A 12,948-nucleotide genomic window follows, 5' to 3' on the forward strand; every position below is an offset into this window, starting at 1 on the left:
GACAATAACAATTGTAATTACTGACAGTTACTTCAGTAACGGTAAAAGTAGCCAAATTCTTATCAAGATTATTTATGGATAGTCTCTAGTATCATCCACAATGAAAATGGTTTATATTTATTAAGCTCCACATAGGGTAGGGTGGGAGAAGACAGAAAAAGAGGAAAAAAGTTAATAACTTAAGAAAAACTCTATTATGTAACTAAAGTTTGTCACTAGCATTGACAAAACTGCAAAATATCCTTGATAGTTGAAAATGACACAAAGTTCATATAGGACACCTACCTCTACTCACCCATTTCCCAACAAAAAATACATCTGCGCTTACCTCTGGTAATCTGCATGCTTTTATGCAAAGGCTAAACTGTAGAAGGGCATTACAACATAGCATAAACAAAGGGGTTTTAAAGTCAGGTGGTCTTAAATTCCCTCATTCAAGACCTAGATCTGCCCTTTACTTTCTGTATGTGACCTTGCACAAGTCATTCGACCACTTCAAGCCCCACTAGACTGTCAGCTCCACAGGAGCAAAGGCCACTTCTGCCTGACTCACTACTGTAAACAGTGGCCCACAGCACGGAGAAGTCAGTTTCTTCTGGTATAAAATAAAGATATTAACAGTATTTATCTCGCAGCTTTAACTGAAGGAATAAATGGGATATTATATATATAAAGTTCTGGTGCAGCGCCTGATTATGGTAAATGCTCAATAATAACTGTTTGACATTAACTACCAATCATCAAACATAAAAGTAATGTTTGAAGACCTTCAAATACTAATACGCAAAGCCTTTACCCACTAAGTATAAACTTCCCGATTAATTTTTTTTTTCTTTTCCACAGAATACCTGCGAAGTTTCTAAACGACTGGGTTGGGATTCTAATAATAGCTGAACCCTGAATGGTGGGTTACAGAGTCAAGCTATTAAAAGACATTCAGTAGACTCCAAGTGCTCCTACTTCAAAAAATAGGTCATACGCAGAGGCCCCACTGGCTTCCCAGTCTCCCCTTCGGACGTCCCTAGACTGTCAGGGAACCCCCCTCCTCCGCGTTTAGGGGGAGGAGAGAGAAAGCCTCAGAGGCGGGGGCCGAGGGTGGGGGAAAGCGAGCATCCCTGCGCCTCTCGCCCAGACCCACCTTGAGCAGGATGGACGGCGGCAGCTGGTTGATGTCTGGGGTTTCGGGGGACGGCTCCCTGTGACAGTCGCAGGGGTTTTCGGGGGGCTCCCGACAGTCCGCGTCGCCACATTCATGCTGCTGCTGGGCGGACGAGGGGGCGGTGCCCCCGGCTCGGACAGCGTCCCCGCCAGCTTCGGTAGGGGCACCTTCGGAGGTGGGAGAAGAGGGCGGGGGGCAGAGCGGCTGCGGGTGCTGCTCCGGGCCCTGGCAGCAGCCGGCGTCGGGGGGTCGGGGCGGCGAAGCGCCTCCCCCCGCAGGCCCTCCCCCACCACCACCGCCGCCGCTGCCGCAGCCCCCGCCGCCGCAGCGGGGCTGCTTGCAGGGGGTGCAGGCTGGGACCCCGGCCCCCTTCCGCTTGCACACCATTTCGGGGGGCGTAGGGGGCTCGGCCGGCGGCGGTGTCGGTCCCCGGAAGAGCTGCACGGCGGCGGGCGGCCCCAGGAAGCGCACCGGCCCCAAGCTGGCCAGGAAGAGACTTCGGCCCTGCTGCTCCCAGGCGGCGGCCGCAGCCAGCCCCAACTCTTTGCAGCAGGAGGCGGGCGACGAAGCCGAGGCGGCAGCGGCTGCGGCGGCGGCGGCCGAGGATAGCAGGAAGCGGCGGGCGGCAGCGGCGCAGTCCTCGGCGGCCAGGGCCGCGTAGCGCCGCGCCAGGTGCTGGGAGGAGGAGGCGGCAGCGTAGGCCCCGTCCCGCGGCGGCGGCGGCGGCGAGAGCGGCGGCTCCTCCTCTGGGCCGGCGGGGGCGGGCGCGCCGGGACTGTGCACGATGAAGCAGAGCATGCAGGGCCCGCGGAAGAAGCAGTCCCGGCTCCGGGGTGCCGCCGGTTGAGGGGGCACCTTGGCTGGGGTCCGGCGGGGCAGCCTGAGGAGAGGGCGCCGGCGGCGGCACCAACTGCAACAGCGAGGCCTCTTCTGGCTCGGGCGGTTACGCGGCTCCTTCGAGAGAAGGTGGCCCATATAGAAGACCCCGAGGAGGGGGACCGGGACGGGAGGGAGGGAGACCCAGAGAGGCGGGCTCCTGGCAGCGGGGCAGGCCGCTCGCTGGCTCGGCCCCCGGCCCACGGCGGGGTCGCCCTCCCTGCGCACACACACGCACACACGGGCACACACGCGACGGTGGGGGGTGGGCGTCAGCTGCGGGCCGCCGGAGTGCCCGACGGGGGCTACATGCTCTGCCCAGGGAAGCCGGGAGAACGATGGGCGCGAGCTTTGGGGACGCGAGGGAGTGAGCGAGCGAGCGAGCCTGCCGGCTAGGTGACCAGTCCGGGCCCGGCCAGCCGGCTCAGTCAGTCAGCGCGGCAGCGGGGGCAAGGCCGGGTCCCGCTCGGACCATTTTAACTGCGGATCTGCCGCCGGCGCGCGCGCCCGCGACTCTGCTCGGAGCCGCAGGAACGCGCGGCCCGTTCCGGCAGGGGGCGGAGCCAGTTGCGGTGGCGCGCTCGTGGCGGGGACGCTAGCGCCCGCTGCTCACCCGGAACGGCAGCCACACGGCACTACGGGAAGAAGCCGGCCGGCTAGGGTATGGAGCTCTGGGCTCGCGGGGTGCGGCGCGCGCCCCTCCCTCCAGCCGCCTAAGGTTTTTCCGAAGCTGCTGGGCGTGCGCCGCTTTTCTAAGGCGGGAGGAGACACTTCCGAGCCAGCTGTGTGACATCCGTTTACACAGCCGCGCTGACGTCTCGAGGTGTAAGTTCAAGAGCTGCCATTGGCCGGTAGCCGCTCGGCTCTTCCCCTCATCTTCCACCCCTATCACCACCCCTGACTCGGAAACCCAGGCCACTTCGAAGCCGCGAGGCGGGTTCCGCCGGAAGGGCCGGCGTGGGTGCTGACCGCGCCTTGGGCGGAGTGGCAGATGCGGCCGGTGGGTGATACGCACCCAAGTCATGTGAGGGGTTGATTGGTTGTGCGGCATCACTGTTTACTCACTTGTGTTTTATTAATTGTTGCGTACTACTGCCTTTCCACAACTTTATTTCAGAGTGAAAGCATATATCAAATTACCTGTGCACGGTGGAAAGATAACAGCTTCCCCACCCAATGAGCCATCCAACACCCAGGCTACAAGCTGTAGATCACTTTATTGTCTGCACCCTCGGAATGCTGTCTAGCCATCTGTTATATATTTTAAACATGACGGTGCAGTGCCGGCTGTATGACAAACCTTGGTGAGTCGGATGAGAAAGAGGAAATAGCTGTGCAGGCAGTCCGTTAGAAGGTTTGACTATATCGAGGCTAGAGAGCTAGGGCAGCTACTAGAGCGGCACCTGGTCTGGAGAAGTTAGCTTTCACAAGCGAAGAATTGGAGGAAGCAAATACCGATGGGAATGAGCGACTCCAATGAGAGAAATAGGAGAAGGTGGAATGGAGAGTGCTTTAGGAAGGACACTTTCTTCATTGTGATTACAGAGAATGACGAAAGGTAGATAAAGGATGAATATAGATAGGTGGATGTTTCTAGCCGGAAGGTGAGAGTTCCTTTCTGATGGTTTCTATTTTCCTTCAGATAGAGCTTGGTTACCTGCTGAAGGGTGGAAGTGAAGTGGCAGCTGTTTAAAAAAAAAATCTGCTAAGGATAACTTGAGAGAGCTGACTGAGGGAGCAGTATTGCAATATTCAAGGCCCAGTGACTTAGAGACCTCTGTTGGAACCTACATTGCTATTACCACTATAGTGGCCAGCGCCACCCAGTCTGCACTCAAACATGCTATCCAACATTTGTTTATTGTGGCCTCTTTGTCAGAAATGACTAATCTTAAGTCTGTCACATTCAGGGATCCTTCTTTCAGAGCCTAATGACAGTGATGTGGAATTCTAGAAGCAAATATTTGTCAAAAGGTTTCACAGACATACACGCTATTCACTATCAAATGCATTGCCTGAACTACATTTACCTACACATATAATCCACATAACTTTCATCCATCTGCCTGTAGGGGAATCTTCCAGGGCCCCAGAGCAGTGTTTGAGGACTTATTACAGATCCTTTGACATCTCTACTCGGCTGCACTTTCACAAAAGGCAAGAGTATTATAAAATGTTTTGTAACTTTATGTCAAAAATGTTAACCTATCAGAGCCAGTTGTGGTTGTACCTATCTTTCAAACTACAGCAGGGCTGGTGAGGTGTGAGAATCGCTTGAGCCCAGTTTGTTATGATTATGCATGTGAATAGCTGCTCTACTCCATCTTGAGCAGGGTAGTGAAACACAGTCTCATTTTTTAAAAAAAAATGTGACCTGTGCATTTAATATAAATACACATCTGCCCTGTGAGCCAGCAGTCCCACATCTAGGTATTTATCCGGAGAAATAAAAGCATATATCGATAAAAAGACATACAAAAAATGTCCGTAACAACTTTATTCATGGTCACCAAAAACTAAACTCCCCAGATGTCCATCAGTGGGAGAATGGATTAATAAACTGATATATTCATCTAATTAAATACTACTCAGCAACCCAAGAAAAAAAGCATGGATGAATCTCAAAAACTTAGGATGATTAATGTTTTCTGGATACGGGGCCCTTGAATCTCTACCTGATAACAAGCTCCCTATGTGATTCCTGTACAGACAGCCTGGTACCATGCAAATGTATCAGAACTACACATACCATCCAACTTCGATGTCTTGTTTTTAGAGATGAAGCAACTGACTCTGGGGGTTCTGAAGTCATTCCTAAATTTTACAATATATGTTTTGTTACTCCCAGTTCCTAAACCATTCAACCACAAGCAGATTGTCTTTGGTCTACCTGTTGTACTCTGTGCTGACAAAAGATACTTGTTTTTTATAGGTGAGATATTTTGCATGTCTGTTCTCATCACCCACCATTATCACACCACTAGTTCTCTCCAAAAAAAACTTCAAATTCCTTGAGGCTTAGGATTGTCTCTAACCCTTCTTTTTATTTACCACAGCAAATAGCAGAGAGTCACGGTCTTGTATATTTCATCAATGATTAAATAAGCTACTACTATTATCAGGAGAGCTGTAATGAGTTTTGGAACTCAGTACCCTAAATAATAATACCAATGTTGTAAATGTTAAAGATACAGAATTATGAATAAGAGTCATAAATTGGAATTATAGAGACAATTGTAGCAGCTGATGGCTTTGCTAGTTGTGGGGGCAGAGGGGGCGGAGTTGCAGTGGGAACCAACCCCGGACAGCCAGGAGCTGGATAGGCACTATTAGCTAGGCATTTGTGGTACTGGCAGTGGTCCTGGCATTCTCAGTTCTCAGTGTTTTGTCAAATATAAACAGTCTCACAAAACATCAACATCAGTTATAGTCACTTTATGACTACAATAGACAAGACAAATATAAGACCCCTCCATAATCATGTCTGAACACAGCAAATAGAAGAACAGTCTCTAAACCACAAAAATGACCAAACATTCTTTTTAATATAAGTGACCACTGTTTCTTGGCCAATTACAACCTTAACCTTGATCCATTCTTCCTGCCTTCTAGATCGCAAATATTAAAATACTCAGTTATAGGATCACCTGTTTCCTGCCAGCATCCAATCCAAAGCAAAACGTTGACACTTCCCCAAAATCACCTAACAGAAGCTCATTCCTATAATGTTTTTCACAATACCAATACCCTCTTAGTGAGAGTGCCCCTGCCCAACTTCATTCCTCATTGCTCTTTTCCTCCCTGCAACAAGTCATTAAACCCACCTTGGTTTAAATCTAGTTGTTTTCCTGCTGCTCTTTAGCTGGAGGGCATTAGCAGTTGTTATTATCAAATGTCACCAGCCTATCTAAAGTTAATCCCTCCTTTGCCCTTTCACCTTACCGTTTTTATTTTCTTTATAGCTTATTATCACGTTTTAAAAATTTTTTGGTTCAATCAGAACATAGGCTCCATGAGGACAGGGATTTTGTTCAGTTTTTGGGAAGATAATCAGGCTACTATGTAGAAGACAGACTAGAGGAGAAGCAAGCTCTTAGATGCCAGTTAAAGTTGTTCAAAGGGTCTGTAGAGAAGCCTTAAAAGTATGAATTTAGGGCCGGGTGTGGTGGCTCATACCTTTAATCCCAGCACTTTGAGAGGTCAAAGTGGGCAGATCACCTAAGGTCAGGAGTTCAAGACCAGCCTGACCAACATGGTGAAACGTCACACTACTAAAAATATAAAAATTAGTTGGGCCCAGTGGCGCCTGCCTGTAATATCAGCTACTCAGGAGGCTGAGGCAGGAGAATCGCTTGAACCCGGGAGGCAGGGGTTGCAGTGAGCTGAAATTGCGCCATTACACTCCAGCCTGGGCAACAAGTGCAAAACTCCATCTCAAAAAACAATAAAAGAATGTAGGCATTCTGAGAATAATTAAGTAAGGTTGTTATTGAGAAATATGTCTGATTGTGGAGTTGTCAGGATTTCATGAATTCTTTCTGAATTGCATAGAGGGAAGGGAATGATGAATATAGGGAGAAAACCCCCAAATTGTTTGTTCTTATGATTTATTTCAGTGAATAACTTACTGTGGTGAAATAATGGATTCTATAATATAAAATAGTTACATATTTGAATAATATCCCAACCTGAGGTAGATTTGAGTTATGGCCTACTGAGATTCACACTGAAAACCAGTATATAAATTTTTTTTTTTTTTTTTTTTTTTTTTTTTTTGAGACGGAGTCTCGCTCTGTCGCCCAGGCTGGAGTGCAGTGGCCAGATCTCAGCTCACTGCAAGCTCCGCCTCCCGGGTTCACGCCATTCTCCTGCCTCAGCCTCCCGAGTAGCTGGGACCACAGGCGCCGCCACCTCGCCCGGCTAATTTTTTGTGTTTTTAGTAGAGACGGGGTTTCGCCGTGTTAGCCAGGATGGTCTCGATCTCCTGACCTTGTGATCCGCCCGTCTCGGCCTCCCAAAGTGCTGGGATTACAGGCTTGAGCCACCGCGCCCGGCCACCAGTATATAAATTTAAAATGTGGCAAAACAAGGTAAAAAGAAAAGTTTTTCTTTCTTCTTTGCTAACATAGATTATACTCAATTTGAAATTCACATTTGCCTATAAAAAAGACAGCCTTGTGTAAAAGGTGTTCATGCTTGAAGTTGGATAATAGTGGTTGTGGTAAATATCTAAAACATCCTATAGCACCAGTGACGCACAAAGAGAACAAAGATCACATGCCATTGATCCCAATAATTGTGGTAAATATGATGGATGGCCTAGAAAGACATTGTTTTATGCATCTTGAAATCATGGAACACCCAGGTGTTCAGTACATGTTATATTGTGTTTTCGCTAAAATACTCAAGGCCAAAGATGATAGTGGAAAACAAGTTTCCAGAGAATTCCCTTCAGGAGGACAATCTATATTCCTGAATAATTTGTTTCAGACGTGATGTGAAAGTTCAGCTGCTGCCTGGCCTGTTCTTCCCTAAGCTCTTCTCTTGACTGATTCATTCTGAGATTCCAGATGATATCAGCCCTGATATCACCTCCTGTCATGAGAGTTCTTCCCCAGTCACTCTGTCACACTGCCCTGTTCATTTCCTTCACAGCAGTTACCACAGTCCGCAGTTGTGGTGTTTCTGTGTTAGTTGACTATCATTCCCATCAGAATTAGTTCCTACTTTGTTTACTCTCAAATTGCCAGCACCTAAATTTGTTAATCAACTGATTTTTAAAGGCAGATTTTCAGAGGCTGAGACAGGAGGAACACTTAAGTCCAGGAGTTCGAGACCAGCTTGGGCAACATAAAGAGACCTTATCTTTACAAAAAATTTAAAAATTAGCCAGACGTGGTAGCTCACACCTGTAGTCCCAGCTAATCTGGAGGCTGAGGTAGAAGGGTTGCTTGAGCCCGGGAGGTCAAGGCCACAGTGAGCCATGATCTTGCACCACTGCACTCTAGAGCCTGGGCAACAGTGTGAGAGACACCCTGTCTCAAAAAGAAACAAATAAGTAAAGGCAGATTATCCTAGGTGGACCTGACATTATCAAGTGAACTCTTAAAAAGAGGGTCAAGGAGCAGATGGGCACGGTGGCTCACGCTTGTAATCCTAGCACTTTGGGAGGCCGAGGCAGGCAGATTGCCTGAGCTCAGGAGTTCGAGACCAGCCTGAGCAACATGGTGAAACGCCGTCTCTACTAAAATACAAAAAAAAAAAAAAAATTAGCCTGTAGTCCCAGCTACTCAGGAGGCTGAGGCAGGAGAATTGCTTGAACCCGGGAGGCGGAGGTTGCAGTGAGCCGAGATCGTGCCACTGCACTCCAGCCTGGTGACAGAGCGAGACTCTGTCTCAAAGAAAAATAAAAAATAAAAAAAAAGAGGGTCAAGGAGAAGTCAGAGAGATTGAAAGCAACAGCAAATACTTTTCTTTTGGCCGTGAAGAAGTAAAGTTGCATGTTGTAGAGAGGCCTATATGGCAGAAAATGGCGGGCGGCCTCTAAGAACTGAGAGTAGCCCCTACCTGATGGTCAGCAAGAAAGCACGCCTTCCTACAGAATTCTTAATTCTGCCAACAACCACATGAGTTTGGAAGAATACCCGGAACTACAGAAGGGAGCACAGCTTGGCTGACACCTTGATTTCAGCCTGGTAAGAACCTGAGCAGAGAACCTAGCTGAGCCTGTGCCAGGACTTATGACTTACAGAACTACGAGAGAATAAATGTGTTATTTTAAGTCACTTCATTTCTGGAAATTCGTTTTTGCATCAAATGGAAATGTTTTTACGTGAAATAAAGCTTGTATTCAAATACAGTCCTATGGATACCAAAACTTGATGTAGTTTTAATAGCAGAAACCAAATGATCAAGTATCCATAATTCAAAGATTAACCTCGTGAAAGAAAACAACTAATCAGAAGTTAATACCTGCACAGACTATTTGTTGTTCTCCCACTTTTACATAAATTAGATAATTGAGACAAAGGTATGGGCTTATTTTTTTGCTTAAGATTCACATATTTATCTTTTACTTAAATGGAATTAGTATAACACAAAGATGTTCAACTATTTATATTCAATTTTGTGTGTGTCTATATTCTATAATTAGTATTTTCTCATTTTCAACTGACAGAAATAGTGCTTATAGAAAAAATAATTAAATTGCATGTGTCTCCCTAACATTAAATGTTTTTCCTCCTAAATTTCTTTTTTCTCTTTTTTTTTTTTCTTTTTTTTTTTTGAGAAGGAGTCTCACTCCATCACCCAGCCTGGAATGCAGTGGTGCTATCTTGGCTCACTGAAACCTCCGCCTCCCAGGTTCAAGCAATTCTCCTGCCTCAGCCTCCCAAGTAGCTGGGATTACAGGCATGTGCCACCGCACCCAGCTAATTTTTGTATTTTTAGTAGAGACAAGGTTTCACCATGTTGGCCAGGCTGGTATCAAACCCCTGACCTCAGATGATCCACCCGCCTCCCAAAACTGCTGGGATTACAGGTGTGAACCACCACGCCCAGCCTTCTAAATGTAATAACATTTGTATTTCTTATTATATAATTTTTTTTTTTTTTTTGAGACAGAATTTTGCTCTTGTTGCTTAAGCTGTAGTGCAGTGGCACGATCTCTGCTCACTGCAACCTCCCTGTCCCAGGTTCAAGCGATTCCTCTGCCTCAGCCTGCCGAGTAGCTAGGATTACAGGCATACGCCACCACACCTGGCTAATTTTGTATCTTTAGTAGAGACGGGGTTTCTCCATGTTTGTCAGGCTGGTCTTGAACTCCCAACCTTGGGTGATCCGCCCACCTCAGCCTCCCAAAGTGCTGGGAATACAGGTGTGAGCCACCATACCTGGCCCTTATTATATAATTTTTAAATGGTTGCATACTTGCACGCAATAGCCAGATTATTAAATCTACTTTTAGTGACTCAGAAATGACAGATCACCTTTACAACTCCCATGTGTTGAGAATTTGTTGTATTATTATAACGAAATGTCTATGTCCCAAACTTGTGTGCTCTACCCTGAGTCTGATGAGTAGCAGGTTGCCCCTTCCTATTTCATTCCCTATGTCTGGAGGTAAAATCATTATAACCAGAATCCAGAAACTGGAGGGATGGAAATAACCATTTAAGTTATATGTAATCCCTCCTGAGGCAGGTGGGCAAGAGAGGAAGGGTGGCAGGAGTAGTGAGGCAGATCACTCATCAGAGCCACTGCTGGTGGCTCTCACCTATCTAATAGATCTGATACTGCTGGCTTTAGTAATTCCTAGATTTTTTATTTTTATTTTTATTTTTGGCTCCTGAGGAAAGTAATGAGGCATTGGTTTTTGTTACCACTTAGGGAGTGGATAGTTTTCTTCTCTGTAGCCTCATAAATTATATAAACTCTCTTAAACTTATGGCAGGATACTTTATCAACATATCACCAGTGTTGTATGGAGTGGGTAGGTCTTGATTCTGTTCTACTTGCTTTTTAGTTATATATTATTGTTTATCATCTTTAGGTTATTGTGTGTTCAGTCATACCTATAGTATGTTGTGATGCAAATGGATCAACCATACTTAGGGCCCATTATTTAGGGTCCATTATTTCCTACTAACTACATGTTAAGTAAGCTAAGGGGACAGGTATTTTAAAATATTATCTATACTCAATTGTTCAAACAGATGGAATCATCTTTTTTTTCTATTTTTATATAGGTTATAACTCTGTCATCCCGATTAAAGTGGGCAGTGGCACAATCATGGCTTACTGCAACCTCAGCTTCCTAGGCTCAAGCGATCCTACTACCTCAGCCTCCTGAGTAGCTGGGAATACAGGCAAGTACCACCATGCCCCACTAATTATTTTCTGTAGAGACAAGGCCTTACTATGTTGTCCAGGCTGATCTTAAACTCCCAGAGTCAAGTGATCCTCCCGCCTCAGCCTCGCAAAATGTTGGGTACAGGTATGAGCCACCATGCCAGGCCTGAAACATAGTATCCTTAAATTTGTTTGTTCGACAACAGTTGTTACTGAGTCACCTCTCCCATTCTCAATTGAAAAATGGGAATGAGTAAATTATCGGTGTAAGGATCTTTTGCTCCCTCCAGGACAATTCATTTTATAAGCTTGAGAACCATTTTCATGGGTAGTATGCTGTCCTTGCTAACTTCTTTCCCTTTCAAAACTGCTTTATATCTTCATTTAAGTCTTACTTTGGAAGAGAGAGAGAGAGAGAGAGAGAGAGAGAGTGTGTGTGTGTGTGTGTGTCTTGGGGAGAATACTAAGAGGCAGGAAGTCTTCCAAATTCCCATTTTTTTGCCAGTGATTTTCCCTGGCAAATCAATATATTTCCTGCCTGTTGTCATCAACATTTGTAAATATTGACATCTCTAAACATTAATGAATTGGGTCCAATTTTAATAATTTGAATCTTTATTGCACTACGAATCAAAGATATTCACTGCTGAGTTACCAATAGGTAACATAACTGCAGATTAGTGGTAGGTGCTATTTTCATGTGCTGTGGATCCAGAGGACCTCTATTTAAAAACTTAATATAGCTGTTTTCCATGTCAGCCATGAAATGATAAGTAATATCCTCCCATCTTTTTCCCCCCATCATTTTTATAAATTAAAAAAAAAAGGAAAATTTACTTGGAGGAGTAAAGTGTGTCAGAATCTTCACTGAAAAAATTTTGTAAAGCACATACTCATTGGAAAGTGACAAGAATCCATAAAGAACTGCAAGAAAATATGTTGTTTCTAAAGGAAGTTAATTCTAAGGGAAGTTAACCCCAAAACCTACTTTAAATTACATTGCCTGTTTCACACTGTTTCATCTACTTTTATTACCTACCAGCTTTCTCTCACCCCTGAAATGTCCCATTTCTAACTGTGCCTTTATATTTTAATCTACACCTCAACAATATTGAAATATGCATCATAGTTTTTTCTTATGGATAAAGTTTTGGGGAGTAGTCTGTGAAGAAAATCCTTTTCAGGCACATTAAAGGGAATATTTGCTAAGATCAAGTTAGAAAAGATTTACTCTGAAAAGAAATTTTGAAGGGAGGGTTTATGGAGTGAAGAACAGTTTCTGGAATAGAACGTGAGCATGGAATACATTTTCTGAAAAGCCACCATTTTTTAGACTATGTGAGGTATTCATATGTGTATATGTGTGAAAGAGAAAGTGAGGGTGGCAGAAATAGAGCTCATCATTTCTGCTACCATCCATAATAATTTTCAAGGAATTCCAGATGATTCCTGACTAACTCATTCTCTTCCTTTGGTAGTAAAAACATAATCCATACAAGTAAAAAAAAAAAAAAAAAAAAAAAAAATCAGTGTTAGGAAAATTCTGTCAGCCTTCTGAGTAGACTGAGACAAGCATCGGGGCTTGGTTTTATTTTCTCAGCCAAAAGAGAAAAGACTTGAAAGGGGGAAACAAAGACAATGGAGAAATTGCTTTAATATTTCACTGGGGTAGAGTCTTTCTGATAGCAGACAGCTTAAAACTATCCCTTCCAGACCTAGAAACAGAGTTCAACATAATTGTTCATGAGAGTAATACAAATTAAAGCCATAATGAGACACCATTACACAACTATTTAGAATGGTGAAATCAAAGAGTGACATAGCAAGTGTTGGCAAGAATATGGAACAACTAAAAATCCAATAGGCTGGCTTTGAACTCCTGGCCTCAAGTGATCCTTCTGCCTCAGCCCCACAAGGTACTGGGTTATAGGCATGAGCCACCACACCCAGCCGGACTCTCATATACTGATGATGGAAATCCAAAATGGTACAGCTACTTTGGAAAACATGTTGTCGATTTCTTATACAATTTAACATACCGTTACAATATGATTTCCCAGTCT

At 45.2% G+C, this 12,948-nt stretch overlaps 1 protein-coding gene and 1 long non-coding RNA gene across 5 annotated transcripts in view; one reads left to right on the plus strand and one right to left on the minus strand.

Annotated features, from left to right (window-relative positions):
- The window catches only part of FBXL17 (F-box and leucine rich repeat protein 17), a 546,079-nt gene extending 543,527 nt beyond the window's left edge, over window positions 1-2,552 (minus strand). For all 4 annotated transcript variants that reach the window (XR_012413998.1, XM_065545845.1, XM_005557482.4 and 1 more), the window contains exon 1: window positions 1,139-2,552. Coding sequence is in view for 3 of the 4 variants with exons in the window: in XM_065545845.1 (XP_065401917.1) it covers window positions 1,139-2,134 (996 nt within the window). In the remaining variant the exon portion in view is untranslated. The remainder of the gene's footprint in view (window positions 1-1,138) is intronic.
- On the plus strand, window positions 1,922-4,210 carry LOC141407051 (uncharacterized). The gene is made up of 3 exons (XR_012414001.1): window positions 1,922-2,125; window positions 3,153-3,339; window positions 4,108-4,210. It is a non-coding gene; the product is annotated as an uncharacterized lncRNA (long non-coding RNA).
- The last annotated feature ends 8,738 nt before the right edge of the window (window positions 4,211-12,948 follow it).

The sequence above is a fragment of the Macaca fascicularis genome, chromosome 6, assembly GCF_037993035.2.
Source record: "Macaca fascicularis isolate 582-1 chromosome 6, T2T-MFA8v1.1".
Classification (NCBI taxonomy): Eukaryota; Metazoa; Chordata; class Mammalia; order Primates; family Cercopithecidae; genus Macaca; species Macaca fascicularis.